Below are 17,391 nucleotides of genomic sequence, written 5' to 3'. Positions count from 1 at the left end.
TTCCCTGACTCACCTCCTTCTCTCCCTCTTCGCCCGCCCTTCTGCGTCACCCGGGCACTGTGTATCCCCTAAGTACTCTTAGGGGAGCAGCGTGACTCAGTGGAAAGAGCCCGGGCTCGGGAGTCAGAGGTCATGGGTTCGAATTCCGGCTCTGCCACATGTCCGGGCAAGTCACTTAACCTCCCTGAGCCTCAGTTCCCTCATCTGTAAAATGGGGATTAAGATTGTGAGCCCCACGAAGAGCCAACCCGATCACCTTGTATCCCCCTCCAGTGCTTAGAACAGTGCTTTGCACATAGTAAGCGCTTAACAAATGCCATCATTATTATTTACTATTACTCTGATACCCCACTCCCACAGCACCTAGGTACATATCCTTATACTCCGTTGTGCCGCCCCAACTGCAGTTGATTTTAATATCTGTTTCCCCCCACTAGATTGTTAAATTCCTCAAGGGTAGGGATCATGTCTACCAACTGTATTGTACTCCCCTAAGCGCTCAGTACAGTGCTCTGTACCCAGTAAGCGCTCAATCAATACCATTGCTCCTCTGTGTTAATTGGGTCCAACCAAAAGGAAGTTGCTAGTCTGGGCTCACCCAGACAGTGAAGCTGGGGGAGAGGAAGGCATTCTTGACCGCGTTGGGCTCTCGGCCTCATAGAGAGAGCCCAGAGAGGCTGCTTCTCTCTCTGTCCTCTCTCCTCCTCCCGCCCCCCACGTCCCCCTCCCATTGTATGAACAGAAATGCGTTAACGTGTGAACATCTGACTAGCGATCCCTGGTCCAATCCCTCGTCGATATATTTGAATGCAAACACAAGGCAGAGTGAGGAGTGGGAACGTGGATCTAAGCCTGCGCCAGGGCATCCTGCTGTCCCATTGTTCCGTTGTTTCGGAGAACGTGAACCGAAGCTCCGGTCTCTGCTCCTTGACCCCCACACAGTCACCCACACCGCAGTGCAGAGCGCCCTTTCCTTGTCAACGCTTCCCTGTCCTCCCTTCTCCCCGTTCCTGCCCATCAGCCTTCCTGGCCGACCAGCCAAAAGCAGTATATTCCTACAGATAGATTCCTGCGGGGCAATCGGTGGTATTTATTGAGTGCTTCACCGCGTGCTGAGCACCATACTAAGCGCCTGGAAGAATTCAGTGCAATTCAGATAGACACCTTCCCTGCCCACCATGAGCGCTGGCCTCGTCCGTAGTGGAATGTAACGAGATGGCGCATCCTGCGGACGGCCCCGGGAAATCGAGTAACCGTGGGGCCGTGGTTGGGTTTCCCGGGAAATCGAGTAACGGTGGGGCCGTGGTTGGGTTAATCCAATCCAGGGAGGGGAGGTTGGTCGAAGAGAAAAAGCTACCTACAGATTGGGGTTGGGAGCAGAGGGGCAGTGGGACTGGATTTAGGTTCCGATGGGGCGAAGTCCGTAGTTGGGGTCCTTGAAGACCGGAGCGGCGCAAACTTGTCCCGTGCAGCCGGGTGAAGGATTAAAAGCCAACCCAGAAACACAGGCCTCATCCAGGTAACACGGGAAAATCCTCAGAGCAGTCGTCCCGGTTCACAGATTGGGTGCAACCGCGTACCGTGATCTCCGGCTTCGTAAACTCCCGGCAGTGTAAAAATCTTCCAAGTTACGTCCTGTAATTTGTTCTTGGGAAATGGGGGTCATTTCTTTTTTCTTCCCTGTCTCCTTCAGCTTGGAGAAGAAGCAGAAAGAATCCAGCCTTCGGAAGGAACCCGTTCCCCCGGCTTCTCTTCTTCATAAGCCCTTCGCTCCTGCCCTGACCCACACTGACCGCGTCTGGCATTACGACGACGAGTATCTCCCAGAAGCCTCGAAGCGGGGTTCGGCCCGGTCCCCCGAGCAGGCGGACGGAGCCAGTAACGGCTTCGTAGCCGTCAACCTGAGCTCCTGCCGGCAGGAGGTGGATTCCAAGGATTGGGTGATGGTTGACAAGGAGCAGGATCTTCACGACTACAGGACCAGTGAGGTTTTGGGGCACCGAACCACTGCGAGCCCTTCGGACGAGGAGCCGGAAGTGCTGCACGCCCTGGAGGAGTCTCCCCAAGAGGAGCAGCCGAAGCCGGGCCTCGGGGCCCAGGGCGAACCTGCCAAGAGTGAAGGGCCGGGAGTGTTGCTCGCTTCAGAACGGTATCCGGACAGACCGGCGCTTCCCGTTGGGGCTCCGGAGCCGTTGCCGGCACTCACGCCCACAAGCCCCGTGGATGCTCAAGCCGAAGGCCCTCTTACCCCGGTAAGAAATAAGAGTAATAGTAACGACGATGGTATTTGTTAAGCGCTTCCTATAATAATAATAATAATAATAATGGGATTCATTAAGCTCTTACTATGTGCAAAGCACTGGTCTAAGCGCCGGGGAGGTTACAAGGTGATGAGGTTGTCCCACAGGGGGCTCACGGTCTTCATAATAATAATAATAATGGCATTTATTAAGCGCTTACTATGTGCAAAGCACTGTTCTAAGCGCTGGGGAGGTTACAAAGTGATCAAGTTGTCCCACGAGGGGGGCTCACAGTCTGCATCCCCATTTTACAGATGAGGTAATTGAGGCACAGAGAAGTGACTTGCCCAAAGTCACCCAGCTGACAAGTGGCGGAGCCGGGATTTGAACCCATGACCTCGGACTCCAAAGCCCGGGCTCTTTCCACTGAGCCACGCTGCTTACTATGCACCAGGCACTGATCCAAGCGCAGGGGTAATAATAATAATAATAATGATGGTATTTGTTAAGCGCTTACTATGTGCAAAGCACTGTTCTAAGCGCTGGGAAATTAGTTCCCTCCTTCGAGCCGGAATCGAACCAGCGACCTAAGGATTCCCATAGCGCAGTCATCCACAGTCCTCCGCTCTACCAGCTGAGCTGTCGATACCAGGTGATCCGGTTGTCCCACGGGGGGCTGCCAGTCTTCATCCCCGTTTGACGGATGAGGGAACTGAGGCCCAGAGGAAGTGAGGCGACTCGCCCAAAGTCACACAGCTGATGAGGGCGGAGCCGGGATTAGAACCCACGTCCTCCGACTCCCAAGCCGGGGCTTCTCAGGGCAGGAGAGGGAAGGCGACCTTAATGGCAGGTTCCCGGAAATTCCTCAGCAAGAGTTCCGAAGAGAAGTTCTAAGAGTTCTCAAGAGAAACGGCGTGGCTCCATGGAAAGAGCCCGGGCTTGAGAGTCAGAGGACGTGGGTTCTAATCCCCGCTTTGCCACTCGTCTGCCGTGTGGCCTTGGGCAAGTCGCTTCACTTCTCTGGGCCTCGGTTCCCTCATCTGTAAAAATGGGGATGAAGACTGGGAGCCCCCCCGTGGGACAACCCGATTACCTTGTATCTCCCCCAGCGCTTAGAACAGTGCGTGGAACATAGTAAGAGTTAAACAAATACCGTAATTATTATTATTATTATTCTAAAAGCTCAAAGAGAGAAAGGACCAAGTGGCAGGTGTACCAATCAATCAGTGGTATTTATTGAGCATTTACCGGGGAACAGAACGGCTCTACACATTGGCAGAATGACAGAGATAGAAGGCAAGGTTCCCCTCCCTCAAGCAGCTGACAGTCTAGTTGGTGGGGAAGACAGACATTAAAAGAAATCGCAGATAGAAGCAGCAGCGTGTAAGGAGGGGTGCACAAATATTGAGGGGATGGGACGAGTAGCCGAGTGATAAAAGCGTTCGTTCCCAAGGTCAGAGGCAACGCAGAAGTGAAGGTGAGTAGGGTGGGGAAATAATAATAATAAAGGCATTTATTAAGCACTTACTATGTGCAAAGCGCCGGGGAGGTTACAAAGTGATCAGGTTGTCCTATGGGGGGCTCACAGTTTTAATCCCCATTTTCCAGATGAGGTAACTGAGGCGCAGAGAAGTGAAGTGACTTGCCCAAAGTCACCCAGCTGACGATTGGCGGAGCCAGGATTTGAACCCATGACCTCTGACTCCAAAGCCCGGGCTCTTTCCACGGAGCCACACTCGCTTAGTACAGTGCTCTGCACACAGTAAGCGCTAACTAAATACAATTGAAGGAAGAAGGAAGGCTTAACTACTACAGAAAAACAACCCCAGGTCCTTGTGATTCCCGGGCTTATTCTCTATCCGCTAGGCCACGCTCGGTGGAAAGAGCCCGGGCTTGGGAGTCAGAGGTCATGGGTTCTAATCCCGCCTTCGCCACATGTCTGCTGTGTGACCTTGGGCAGGTCACTTTAGTTCTCTGAGCCTCAGTGACCTCATCTGGAATATGGGGATGAAGAGCGCGAGCCCCCCGTGGGACAACCTGATCACCCTGTATCTCCCCCAGCGCTTAGAACAGTGCTTGGCACATAGTAAGCGCTTAACAAATGCCATCATCATTATTATTATTATTCTCATTTCCAACTAGAGAGGTCGAAATAAATAGTTGAGTTTATAAGGGAGGTATAAATAAGGTCCTAAGGGCTGAACGCTCAGGATGCTGGGAAATCAACTGGGAAAAATGCTGGTTGGAGGAGGTGGGATTTTAGGAGGGCTTTGAATCTGGGAAGAGCTGTGGTACAAACATAGGGAGGCAGGTGGGAGAGTTGAGAATGAGGCACAGCTCGAAGGTCCGTTTGAGAAGAATGACCAGAGAAGCCGCGTGGCTCAGTGGGAAGAACCTGGGCTTTGGAGTCAGAGGTCATGGGTTCAAATCTCGTCTCCGCCACTTGTCAGCTCTGTGACTGTGGGCAAGTCACTTCACTTCTCCGGGCCTCAGTTACCCCATCTGTAAAATGGGGATGAAAACTGGGAGCCCCCCGTGGGACAACCTGATCGCCTTGTAACGTCCCCAGCGCTTAGAACAGTGCTTGGCACAAATACCATCATTATTAATGACCAGAGCAGGTTGGTGAAGAGAACAGATAGGTCAGATAGGTCAACGAGAGGTACGGGAAGTAAGAGGAGGGAGTTGAGGAAAGGAGGAACATGAGCCAAGCATGCTTCGGGAAGGTGATCCTTGCAGCAGGAGAGGCAAGAGACTGGAGGACTAGCGGAGAGGCTACTGGCCATGGTAGCAATTTGGGTGAAGAGGAAGGGGCAGATTTGGTGCCTGAATTGAAGGTGAGAGTTGAACAGTAATGTCAAGAGTGACACTGAGGTGACGGGCATCTGGTACGGAGAGGATAGTGGTGTGAACTGAGTTGGGACAGTACACGACTCCGCTTATAATAAGTGCTTAGTAAATGCCATTTTTTTAAGTGGCTGCTATGTTCCAGGCACTGAACTAAGCGGGGTAGATCCAAGCTAGTCAGGTTGGACGTAGGCATGTGTCACATGGGGCTCACAGTTTTAATCCCCATTTTACAGATGAGAGAATCGAGGCCCAGAGAAATGACTTGCCCGAGGTCACACAGCGGACGAGTGGCGGAGCCGGGATCAGAACCCAGGTCCTTTTAACTCCCGGCTCTGTACTCCGTCCACTAGACCACACTGCTCGATTGAAGGGATGAGTTTAGGGGGTTTGATGAGGCGCTTTGTTGTAGACATGTGGAGTTGGAGATGCCAACAAGACAGAGCAACAAAAGAAGAAGCAGCGTGGCTCAGTGGAAAGAGCCCGGGCTTTGGGGTCAGAGGTCATGGGTTCAAATCCTGGCTCTGCCAATTGTCAGCTGTGTGACTTTGGGCAAGTCACTTCACGTCTCTGGGCCTCAGTTACCACATCTGTATAATGGGGATTAAGACCGTGAGCCCCACGTGGGACAACCTTGTAACCTCCCCAGCACTTAGAACAGTGCTTTGCATATAGTAAGCGCTTAATAAATGCCACCATTATTATTATTAATATTAAGATGTCCAGTGAGCAAGAGATGTGGGATTGCAGGTCAGGTGAGGGGTAAGACAGACAGAGAGACAGATATATATTTATTTGGGAGCCATCTACGAAGAGGTGAGAACTGAAATCATGCAAGGGCATGAACTCCTTTAGAGAATGAGTGGACAGCGAGATGAATAGAGGACTCAAGAGTGTGATTATAGGACATAGAGAAGGCCTCACTGAATGACACTGCAAAGGAGACTAGACTGTGAGCCCACTGTTGGGTAGGGACCGTCTCTATATGTTGCCAACTTGTACTTCCCAAGCGCTTAGTACAGTGCTGTGCACACAGTAAGCGCTCAATAAATACGATTGAATGAATGAATGAAAGTGGTAAGAAGAAAAGGAGACACAACAAAGAGGTAAGAGGATAAATATGCTTGTACCGTATCAGCAAAACTGAGGCTTGATAATGTTTTGGGGAGGATGAAGTGGCCCACAGGGTTAAAAGCAGCAGAGAGGATCAGGATAGAGCAGAGCTCTGTAGACTGGACTGGTTCATTCATTCAATCGTATTTATTGAGCGCTTACTGTATGCAGAGCACTGGACTAAGCGCTTGGGAAGTCTAAGTCGGCAACATCTAGAGACGGTCCCTACCCCACAGCGGGCTCCCAGTCTAGAAGGGGGAGACAGACGACAAAACCAAACATGTGGACGGGTGTCAAGTCGTCAGGACAAATAGAATTAAAGCTAATTCGACTTGTTCCGAAGAAAGCAGTCCGAGCGGAACGAGGGGGTTGAGAGCCAGACCGCAGAGGGTGGAGATGAGTTTTGGGAAAGAAGAAATTAAAGCAGCGGTTGTATCTGACCTACGCTAGAAGTCGGAAGGGGAACGGAAGTGGGGAAATGGAAGGGGAGCGGGGTTGAGAGGTTGTTTTTTTTTAAAATAGAGAATGCTTGTAAATATTTGAAGGCAGAAGGGAACGGATTCATTCATTCATTGATTCGATTGTATCTATTGAGCGCTTACTGTGTGCAGAGCACTGTACTAAGCACTTGGGAAGCACAAGTCGCCAACATATAGAGACGGTCCCTACCCCACAGTGGGTTCACAGTCTAGAAGGGGGAGACAGACAACGAAACAAAACATGGAGACGGGTGGAAAGGATCATTGGAAAAAGAAGTTGAAGGTGGCAGTCGCAGTCGGGGCAGGAGAGTAGGAATAAGTGATTTTAAGAGATAATAATAATAGTAATAATAATAATAGTGATGGCATTTATTAAGCCCTTACTATGTGCAAAGCACTGTTCTAAGCGCTGGGGAGGTTACAGAGTGATCAGGTTGTCCCACGTGAGGCTCACAGTCTTCATCCCCATTTTACAGATGAGGTAACTGAGGCCCAGAGAAATGGAGTGACTTGCCCAAAGTCACACAGCTGACGATTGGCGGAGCTGGGATTTGAACCCATGACCTGTGACTCCAAAGCCCGGGCTCTTTCCACTGAGCCACGCTGTTTCTCTTAGATGAGATAGGATCAGAGGGACAGGAAGAGCAGTGGATATATACAGCGAGCGGGAGTTCTCTTGGGAGTCAGCTGAGCGGCAGGAGAAAAATGAAGAAGCAGGGGATGAGGGGATGATGGGGAGAGTTTGGTCAGTTCGTTCCTGGTGGGAGGGATTTTACCCACAAAGTAACCATCATTCATTCATTCACTCATTCAGTCGTATTTATTGAGCGCTTACTGTGTGCAGAGCACTGCACTAAGCGCTTGGGAAGTACAAGTTGGCAACCTATAGAGACGGTCCCTACCCAACAGTGGGCTCACCGGCAAGGTCGTTTGGGGTAAGGAAGGGGGAAGCGGTGTGGGGATCAGGTAGTGTGTTAAAGGTTTTGGAATATCCCGCTTTCGAACAACCACAGTAGGTCCAATCTAAAGATAACATCACGCCCTTATTGCTGGCGTCCCCCAGATCCTTAAGCCGCAACCCCTGGAGTTACTTCTGTCATGTCTCCTCCTCCTCCGCCTCGCTCCGTTCCCACTCTCCCCCGCTTCAAGCAGTTTTTTGTCTCCTTCCAGACCACAGACTCCCCTTCCTCTTCTGTCTCTCCTCAGCCCCTTCAGTCAATCAATCGGTGGCATTTACGTGGCTCGGGGAAAGAGCCCGGGCTTTGGAGTCAAAGGTCATGGGTTCAAATCCTGGCTCCGCCAGTTGTCAGCTGTGTGACTTTGAGCAAGTCACTTCACTTCTCTGGGCCTCGGTGACCTCACCTGTAAAATGGGGATTAAGACTGTGAGCCAACCTGATCACCTTGTAACCTCCCCAGCGCTTAGAACAGTGCTTTGCCCATAGTAAGCACTTAATAGACGCCGTCTTTATTATTATTGTCTATTGAGCACTTACTGTGCACAGAACACTGAACTAAATGCTGAGGAAAGAACAATAAATCAGAGCAGGTAGATGCAGTCTCTGCCCACAGGGAGGTTTCCGCGTACAGGGAAGCTCACTTTCCTTCCCCAGCGTTTTTAAAAATCCGAGCCCCAGTGTCCTGCTGAAGTACCGGGCCACCCTTGCCAGCTAGAGGGGGGACGAGAAAAGGATACAGTTATCAGACCACGTGTTTACGTGCCTAGACTAGAGACGGATGAATTTCCAGGATCCCCTGCAACCTTGGTGCCATCCTCCACTCCGCTCTGTCATTCACCCCTCACATCCAAGCCGTCACCAAAACCTGCCGGTCTCAGCTCCGCAACATTGCCAAGCTCCGCCCTTTCCTCTCCATCCATACCGCTACCCTGCTCATTCAAGCTCTCATCCTATCCCATCAGCCTTCTCTCTGATCTCCCATCGTCGTGTCTCTCCCCACTTCAATCCATACTTCATGCTGCTGCCCGGATTATCTTTGTCCAGAAATGCTCTGGGCATGTTACTCCCCTCCTCAAAAATCTCCAGTGGCTACTAATCAATCTGCACATCAGGCAGAAACTCCTCACCCTGGGCTTCCAGGCTGCCCATCCCCTCACCCCCTCCTACCTCCCCTCCCTTCTCTCCTTCTCCAGCCCAGCCCGCACCCTCCGCTCCTCTACCGCTGATCTCCTCACCGTACCTCGTTCTCGCCTGTCCCGCCGTCGACCCACGGCCCACGTCATCCTCCTGGCCTGGAATGCCCTCCCTCCCCACATCGACCAAGCTAGCTCTCTTCCTCCTTTCAAGGCCCTACTGAGAGCTCACCTCCTCCAGGAGGCCTTCCCAGACTGAGCCCCTTCCTTCCTCTCCCCCTCGTCCCCCTCTCCATCCCACCCATTTTACCCCCTTCCCTTCCCCACAGCACCTGTATATATGTATATATGTTTGTACATATTTATTACTCTACTTATTTATTTATTTTACTTGTACGTATCTATTCTATTTCTTTTATTTTGTTAGTATGTTTGGTTTCGTTCTCTGTCTCCCCCTTTTAGACTGTGAGCCCACTGTTGGGTAGGGACTGTCTCTATATGTTGCCAACTTGTACTTCCCAAGCACTTAGTACAGTGCTCTGCACACAGTAAGCGCTCAATAAATACGATTGATGATGATAGGTTACACTGTTGAAATATTTCCAGGATGTTTTTGGTTCTAGCGGTTTCCCTCTCTGACCCAAAGTCCCTCGTTTCCTAGCGCTGTCAGAAGGGAGTGAGGGAGGCCGCGTCTGATGTGGTTAATGAAAGCCGCTCTGACTGTCCCACCTGAATGTCTGTCATCCCATCCCCTCTCCTCTCCCTGCCAAGTAGACAGCGCTGTGCTACTTGGTAAGCCTCAGAATTTCAGTCTGATCGGTCCTTTCTTCTCCCACGACAGGTTACCGTTCCCAGACCTTCTGTGGCGTCTGCCCAGTCCATTTCAGGAAGCTTTCATACAGGCCGGCTGCCAGAAAAGAACCTTCCGCCGGGGGTTCACGCCACGGAGCTCTGCTCTCCCAGAGAGAACCTGTCCTCCTCGGGGACGCCAAAGGGCGAGATTCGCGGCGGAGGGAGCGGAACGGATCTGGGACTTCAGTTGGATCACGTCAACCGGGACGGTCACACTAGGGAATGGGGCAAATCCCGAGATTCGGGTCCAAGGGAACTACCCGGGCAGAACTCGCTACTTGCAAGAGAATTGGAGAATCTTCCTGGGGATCCTGGAGAGAGAAGCGGTCTTGTGGGTGTGGAGAATGACGAGGAGAAGCTGAATAAAGGGCAGTGTTCCATTGAGGTTGCTGCTCGTTCAGAAGACTCTGAAGCTATAGAGAAGGAACCCTCCGCTACCGGAGAGGCAGAGCCGAGGACTTTCTGGTTGGTGCCAAATCAAGACACGAATCACAAGCTGATGAAACTACTGGCAGCCGGAACTTCAGAACTCTCTCCCTCGAGAGGCGTCGACCAGCGCGCCGAGGGCCTGGTGGATGAGGGGGCCGCAGAGCAGAGAAACGGACACCGTGAAAATGAGCGTGTCAGTAAAAGCGAAGTCTTCCCGGCCCAGCCAGGGGACCTCTCTGTCGCCACGGGGCAGGAGGGCAAGCGCGGAGAGATTGCCCCCCGAAACGGAGAACTCGCTCACTGCATTTCCGAGAACGAAAGCTCTCCGCCCTCCCGGAAAGACACAGCTAGGGCATCCTTGGTGACTAGGCACAGCCGGATTCCCGTTCTAGCACAAGAAATCGACTCAAACCTCGAGGCCTCCTCTCCCGTCTCAGCAAAAGAAAAACTGCTCCTGAAGAAGGCCTATCAACCAGACGCAGTAAAGCCGGCGGTAGAGAAGAGACAGTTCCGATCTTTCCTCGATGGCCTCTCGAGTGCCTCTGACAGGTTGCTACAGGAGAAGTCGATCGCCGTTCCGGCTCCGTTTTCCGAGGCTGAAGTCTTCACCCCCTTCTCCAGATTGACTCTTGACCCTAACTTAGGCAGGTCAGCAGAGGACAGCTCTCTGCTTCCCATCAGCCCCCAGATCAGAAAGAGCAAGATCCCGAGGCCGGTGACCTGGGCTAGCGCAGATCAGGTCAGCGGCTCAGCCTCGACTCCGTTTTTCCCTCGGCCTCCGCCCGGAAAACCCCCGTCTAGGCCCGGAGTGGAAGCTAGGTAAGACTAGCCAGTGGGTGGGACGCGCGTACGATCCCGACGGGACTATCTTGAGAGAGTACAGGATGAATTTTGCTTTCACGTCAGCCATCTACACGGTTCAGAAATCCCTTTTCCACTCTCCCGTTGAAGCTATCCGTCCGGTTGTTTGAAAGGTTATCTAAAGCTCCGAAAGCTTCTTGGTAGATGAACCTTCACCCCCACGCGAAGATCCCTGTTGCGATTTCGATGCGACCTGCAGTGTTTCCATTTTTAGACCCCACCTCTGCCCTCCACGTGGCCCAGAAACACGTTGATTTCCCAGGTGCCTTCCTCCCAAGCCCTCCTCCCTCCCAGTGTTGCGTAAACAGCGTCCAGCTTTTCCTCACCAACAGTTGAGGGGATTGCTGGAAAAATCCCGCCGTCAGGAGGCTATCTGGAGTCCCTCTCTGCAGATCGGTGTCTAGGCAGAAGTTACCTGGTGATGAGGAAAAGAGAGCCATTCCCCCGCCCCTACCCTAAAACGAACCATTTCCAGCCAAAACTGGCAGCGGAGTGGAGCGGGAGGCCTACCTGAGATTGGCGGCCTGCAAAATCATCCGCCCTCTCCCGCTAAACTTTTTTTGTTTTGCGGCCGTCTAACGTAGCAGCGCTCTCGCTCGCCTGTGCTGCCGGATTAAGACTGTGAGCCCCGTGCGGGACAACCCGATTCCCCTGTAACTACCCCAGTGCTTAGAACGGTGCTTGGCACATAATAAGCACTAAACAAATGCCATTGTCAGCGCTTAGAACGGTGCTCAGCACAGAGTAAGCGCTTAACAAATGCCATCATCGTTATTATTTATTGAGCGCTCACTGTGTGCAGCGCTCTGAACTGTGCGCTTGGAGAGTGCAATCCAGGAATAGAGAGAGACAGTCCCTGCCCACACCGGGCATACAATCTACGTAGAAGATTGTAAGAAGCAGCGTGGCTCAGTGGAAAGAGCCCGGGCTTTGGAGTCAGAGGTCAGGGGCTCAAATCCTGGCACCGCCAATTGTCAGCTGGGTGACTTTGGGCAAGTCACTTCACTTCTCTGGGCCTCAGTTACCTCTTCTGTAAAATGGGGATTAAGACTGTGAGCCCCCCATGGGACAACCTGACCACTTTGTCACCTCCCCAGCGCTTAGAACAATGCTTTGCACATAGTAAGCGCTTAATAAATGCCATTATTATTATTATTATTATTAATATTACGTGCCAAGCACTGATCTAAGCTCTGGGGTAGATACAGTTAGGTTGGAGCCAGTCCCTGTCCCACATAGGCCTCAGGTCCCACTTTACAGATGAGGTAACTGAGGCCCAGAGAAGTTAAGTGACTCGCCCAAAGTCACACAGCAGATGAGCGGCAGAGCTGGGACTAGAACTCGTGACCCCTTATTGGCCATAGGGCTGGGCCGGCTTACTGTCCTGTGTGCCTCTGGCTACTTGCCACAGAATTACCAAGACAGGCAAGTAGGGCAACCAACTTTTTCTGCCTGGCTACCATGGAACCCTCCAGGAATACCTGTTTGACTTGGAATTTTGCTGGGTTTTACTGGATGAAAGCTGAGATCCCCAGTTGCCTCAGGAACACTTATTAAGCTGAATTAATTGAGCAATGGACTGGTCTAGTGGAAAGAGCCCGGGCCTGGGAGCTAGAGGGTTCTAATCCCAGCTCTGCCGTTCATCTGCTGTGTGACCTCAGGCAAGTCACTTGGCTTCCTCTGTGCTCCAGTTCCCTCTGCTGTAAAACGGGGACGAAATACCTTCTTCTCCCTCCTCTTTAAACCGTGAGCCCCATGTGGGACGGCGATTGCGTCCAACCGGATTTACCGGAGCATACCGCAGAGCTTAGAACAGTAGTTAACGATTCCCAGAATGACTGGGATCTGGCCGAAGGGTAGGGCCTAACGTGAACTCGTTCCCCGGTGGCCCGGCTCAGGAATCCGCTCCGTTGACAAAAGCGACAGCTTGACATTTCCCCCTTACCGTCCCGCCCGCCGGGGGAAATACTCAGAACCGTGAGGGTCCCCGCAGATAAGAGGACGGGGCTGGGGGCGGGAGAAGTCCCAAATAGCCGACCTTTCTGTCCACCAACCAGCTGGGTCGAGGTGGGAAGTTCTCGAGCAGACGCAGAGGCGGGACTGAAGGTAGAGTGACTCAGAGCCCTTCGTTCCACTGGCCTGAAGTTTTCCAATTGGATTTGTTACGCACTTACTGTATGTCAGACACGGTTCTAAGTGCTGGGGTGGGTATTAATTCGGTCTGACACAGTCCCTATCCCGCGTGGGGCTCACACGTTGATCCTCGGTTTCCGTTGCATCGATTCCAGCCCGACCGGAATGCGCTCGTCTGTCTGCTTGCCCCAAATAGGCAAAGCCAGGGAGAAGGCTTTGGGGGGAATCACGAGGTTGTCAGGGGTCACCTGAAGCAGGAAGGGTCCCTTCCACCTCCCATGCCTTCAGTAGGGGTGGTCCTAGGGAGCCCCTTTCCATTTCCCGCAAGGGAAAGCAATGATGGAGGCGGCAGTAGCCGCAGGTTTGGGCATTTGTCCCAGTTTTCCCAGTTCTGCGTTTAGATAGGCAGTATAATGTAACTGAGCCATTTTCGTTTGTGGCCCGTGTTCTCAGTAGCGCAGAGGCGAAGGAGTTCAATGTCTCTCTACGTGCAGAATCCCAAGCCAGCGGGGTTGAGGCCGTCTCCATCCAGAGCCTCCCCGGTTTTTTCCCAGAGGTTCATGTCTTCCCCCAGTGAAGGGCTCCAGATTCCTCCATCTGGCTCCCCTGCCAGTCTCCCGCCAGAATTCCTACGACTACCAGGTTAACTCGGCCCTTCGGAGCGTGCGATTCCTCCGTCACCCGAAGCTTCTTCCGTCTTCGTTCGAAAGCGGACGGGGCCTCCGTGCCAGTCAGGCGCAGTTCTCGGACACTCCGCTGTCTCCGAAATGAGAACAGACTTAGGAAGTTAGATAAAAATCCGAAGGCAAAACACTCCGCCATCGAGCCCTCCGTGTCTTTAAAGCCCAGTCACCTACCTCTAGGGTTTCCCGTACGCACCGTTGAATCGAATCATGGAGATAACTCTTTTTTATGTCCTTCCCAGGCTACGCAGGTATAAAGTCCTAGGGAGTAGCAACTCAGATTCGGACCTTTTCTCACGTCTGGCTCAGATTCTTCAGAACGGATCTCAGAAATCCCGGAACCCGACCCAGGGCAAGAGTCCGGGATCCCCCCACAGCCCCAAAACGCCTCCCAAGAGCCCTAGTGCCTCCCCTCGAAGCTCTTCCTTGCCCCGTACTTCCAGCTCCTCGCCATCCAGGGCGGGAAGGCCCCACCACGACCAGAGGAACGCGTCCCCACACCTGGGGAGAAGTAAATCGCCTCCCAGCCATTCGGTTTCCTCGTCGTCCCGGAGATCCTGCCAGCAGGAGCACAGCTGTAGCAAGCCCAGCAAGAATAGCTTGAAAGGATCCGGCAGCCCCTACCATCACTCCGTCGGCACAAAAACTCCCACAGGGAAATGCAAATCAGTCAGTAAACTCAGCAGATAGGAACCGCGTCCGTCTCAAAGACTGGCGCGGAATCCACCCCCTCTTCCGGCTCTCTCTCCTCCTCCTCCACCCGATGCATGTTGTGTCTGTATGCTCTGTGTTGAAAAAAAAAATCGGTATTGCTTCTGGTCAGTGTGTGGCAAAGAATCGCCGAAAGTCAGGCCGCGCAGAAAGCAGAGAAGAGATATATGTGCGGGGGGCCCGGGTGTCGGGACACTAAATCCGCCGGATGAAACACCCAAAGGCTCACGATCTCTGAAGAAGCATCATCTTCAGCTGCCTAAAACTAATGTCTGAGTACAGTTTGGAGGATTCGGCTTAATTATTCACAACCTGTCTCAAAGTTCTGTAACAGATTGGGAAAACTCAGCATTTAAATTCCCTTTTAATGTGTATTGGTCTGACAGTTTACCCCATTTAAGGAGAGCGTTTTCTGGAGGTCAGCGAAGATGTATTTTTTGCTTACATGCCCAGATACTCCACTCCTCCTCCTCTCTCATGGCCGATTATCTTATTCACAAATTATACCTTCGGTCACATTAGCGACTTTACGAGTCTGGCTACTCAGAACCCAGAAACTCTGTTTGCCTCTGAGTCGACGTCTTGAGGTCGGTCCGTCTTTTTGAGAGCCAAAAAATTGAAGCGAGAGGTTAAAAAATTGAACTGGGGTGATGATGGGATCCCACAGTGCGGCTTGCAGGCCATTTCCTAGGCACGATCCTTTTGGCCAGCAGGATAGCCGATGGCACTTGATTGCCCTGCCTGCTGAACGGGAAGATTTGCGTTAATTCAGAGAACGGGAATACCTGCTGTAAGCTGACCTTACCTCAGGGCACTGACTCTAAGAGTGGGTAGAATTGAGTGACAGAAGTTTTATGGGGTGAAATCTAAATGCCCGTCCACTTCTGCTCTAAGAACTTAAATGAAATTGGGAAGCATTTATCTTAGCTGCCTCAGCAGAAGGCTAAATGGAGGTTAGGGGATTCTGAGTCATTGTTCAAGGCTGAAATTATAGCACTGAAGCGCTGACGTTCGGAAGCATTGACGCGGCATTAAAGTTTCGAGATTCCTGTGGGTAAGAATTGGATATCTGAGGATCGAAAGCAGGAAATTTTGATGGAAAACTGGTTTACCGACCTCCTTTGGCCTCCTGTGAGGTCCCGTTTCCTTAGCCGAGGATAATAACGTTGACCTCCCCAAGTAGGCTTCTGTGCTATTCCAGATACGGTGATGCGGCGAAAGATTTCTGTGGGCTCTGTGGGATGCTTCCCCACCCTCCCATCACCTTCTAAAAGGGTTTACCAAAAATAAGCCACTCACGTACTTCCAAACCTAGCCCCCTCCCTTACGTTCCAGGCCCTACGGTGTTGGGAACCTTATAAACGGATCTGTTTGCGCTCTTGGCATTTGCCTTCCAGAAAACACCTGTGCTTTTTCTTTAATCGTCCATTTCCGGCCCAATTTAGCACCCTTGAGTCGGAAAGGGAAAACAGCCCCAAGTGACCTGCTCCTAAGACTGTATCAGAGGTCCCTGGGATCAGAAGTGTCTTGAACGTCTCTTGTCCTGTTAGTCTCTGGTGGACTTTTTCTACTCTCAGTGTGTCTACTGTCCGTCAAAAGAAATGTAGCAGAATGTGAAATCTGAATTTCCGTTGGGGTCCAGGCACTACGAAAGAATACAGCAGGTCGAAGAGGTATCTGCGGTTCCTAAAGCAACTATAACATTAGCAATGTCTAGACCTTTGTATTATATTGTATAATAGCTGTTAAACAGTATTCGCATGTCTTCATGGTAAATGATATAAATATTTATAAATATATATATATATATAGAATATCTATCTAGGCGTATGCCCATATAAATTCACTCACTCCCGTTCTCCACCTGTGATTCGTGGAACACACTCGTCAGAGTTTCGTTACTGTGGCGGTCTGTCATCCCGCCTTTTCATTTTCTAAAAATATTTTATTAGCATGTGAAGCCTCAGGTAAGATTTTTCATGTTGGCCTTTCCTCAGCAGGCCAGGGTTTACATGCACCGTCAGTGACGTTTTACGTAGGGGTCGTCTTTGGTTTGTCCTTTAGTAGGAAAATAATACTTGAGAATTCATGTTTCATTGGTTCACGTGGCATCTGAATATCAGTCTTCTCTTCACGGTTGCTAAACTGGGATGATGCTCACGGATAGGTTTGGGGAACAGACTTATTTTTCCCACCTTGCTCTCCTAGGGGCTTTGTAGCAAGGCCGAGGTCATGTACCTTTTGTGTACCCAGATGCCATTCATATTCATTCGTATTGGCCAAACTGTGCTCGAAGCAGCCAGCGTCGGAACTTATCCGAACAAGTGATGACCGTTTTAAAACCGGTTGTCGAGAATAGAGTATCAAGTCAAGAGGTGGGTAACTTCCCTCTAGGCCGGGCTCTACCGAAACTAAGTCCCAAGTCAGATAGCCCCTCAGAACGTGTTTCTCTCTCAGCCCTGGCCCTGATCTTTCCCCTAAACTTTGCCACTCTATCCGAAAAGCCTTGGCCTGCTTCTTACCTGGATGCCATATTTTAGGATCCAGACTGCATCAGCCGTCATTATAAGAGAACAGTTTATCTTGCATGTTGAGAAAAGGTAACCGAAAAATACGTTTCTGCTCTCTCCGCCTCCTTTTAGAAGAAAATAACCATATATTAAGACGGTTTCTAAAATGATCCACCGCGTGTAGAGTATAGAATTTCATATTGCTTTGAACGCGTGGCACCGATTACTTGTGTTTTCAATATAATGGAAGTCATTCAAGTTAGAAATAGGGAATCTGGTTCAGAACAGGGAACTTTTTGCCCAGGAGTTATGAAAATGACGCATTTTTCTCTGGGGCCGACACATTGCAATTTTGAGTGACGATCATACCTCGTTCAGTCTGGCTGGTTACAAAACCGACATTGGTTTTTCAGTAGGAGTAGCATTTCGGGTTAGATGGTAC

At 51.3% G+C, this 17,391-nt stretch overlaps 1 protein-coding gene and 1 non-coding gene across 3 annotated transcripts in view; one reads left to right on the top strand and one right to left on the bottom strand.

Annotated features, from left to right (window-relative positions):
- Positions 1-16,205, top strand: part of TTBK2 (tau tubulin kinase 2) — a 154,759-nt gene extending 138,554 nt beyond the window's left edge. The window contains exons 13-15 of one of the 2 annotated variants that reach the window (XM_038741272.1): positions 1,694-2,252; positions 9,612-10,870; positions 13,971-16,205. In XM_038741272.1, the coding sequence (XP_038597200.1) occupies positions 1,694-2,252; positions 9,612-10,870; positions 13,971-14,418 (2,266 nt within the window). In that variant the 3' untranslated portion in view covers positions 14,419-16,205. The remainder of the gene's footprint in view (positions 1-1,693; positions 2,253-9,611; positions 10,871-13,970) is intronic. The other variant, XM_038741273.1, reaches the window with a different exon arrangement.
- Positions 2,800-2,893, bottom strand: TRNAH-GUG. The gene is given in 2 exon segments: positions 2,800-2,835; positions 2,853-2,893. It is a non-coding gene; the product is annotated as a tRNA-His (tRNA).
- Positions 16,206-17,391: the final 1,186 nt, after the last annotated feature.

The sequence above is a fragment of the Tachyglossus aculeatus genome (genome assembly GCF_015852505.1).
Source record: "Tachyglossus aculeatus isolate mTacAcu1 chromosome 12 unlocalized genomic scaffold, mTacAcu1.pri SUPER_6_unloc_1, whole genome shotgun sequence".
In the NCBI taxonomy this organism is placed as follows: domain Eukaryota; kingdom Metazoa; phylum Chordata; class Mammalia; order Monotremata; family Tachyglossidae; genus Tachyglossus; species Tachyglossus aculeatus.
Note: the sequence above shows the minus strand (reverse complement) of the source record. Positions and strands in the feature narration are given on the sequence as shown.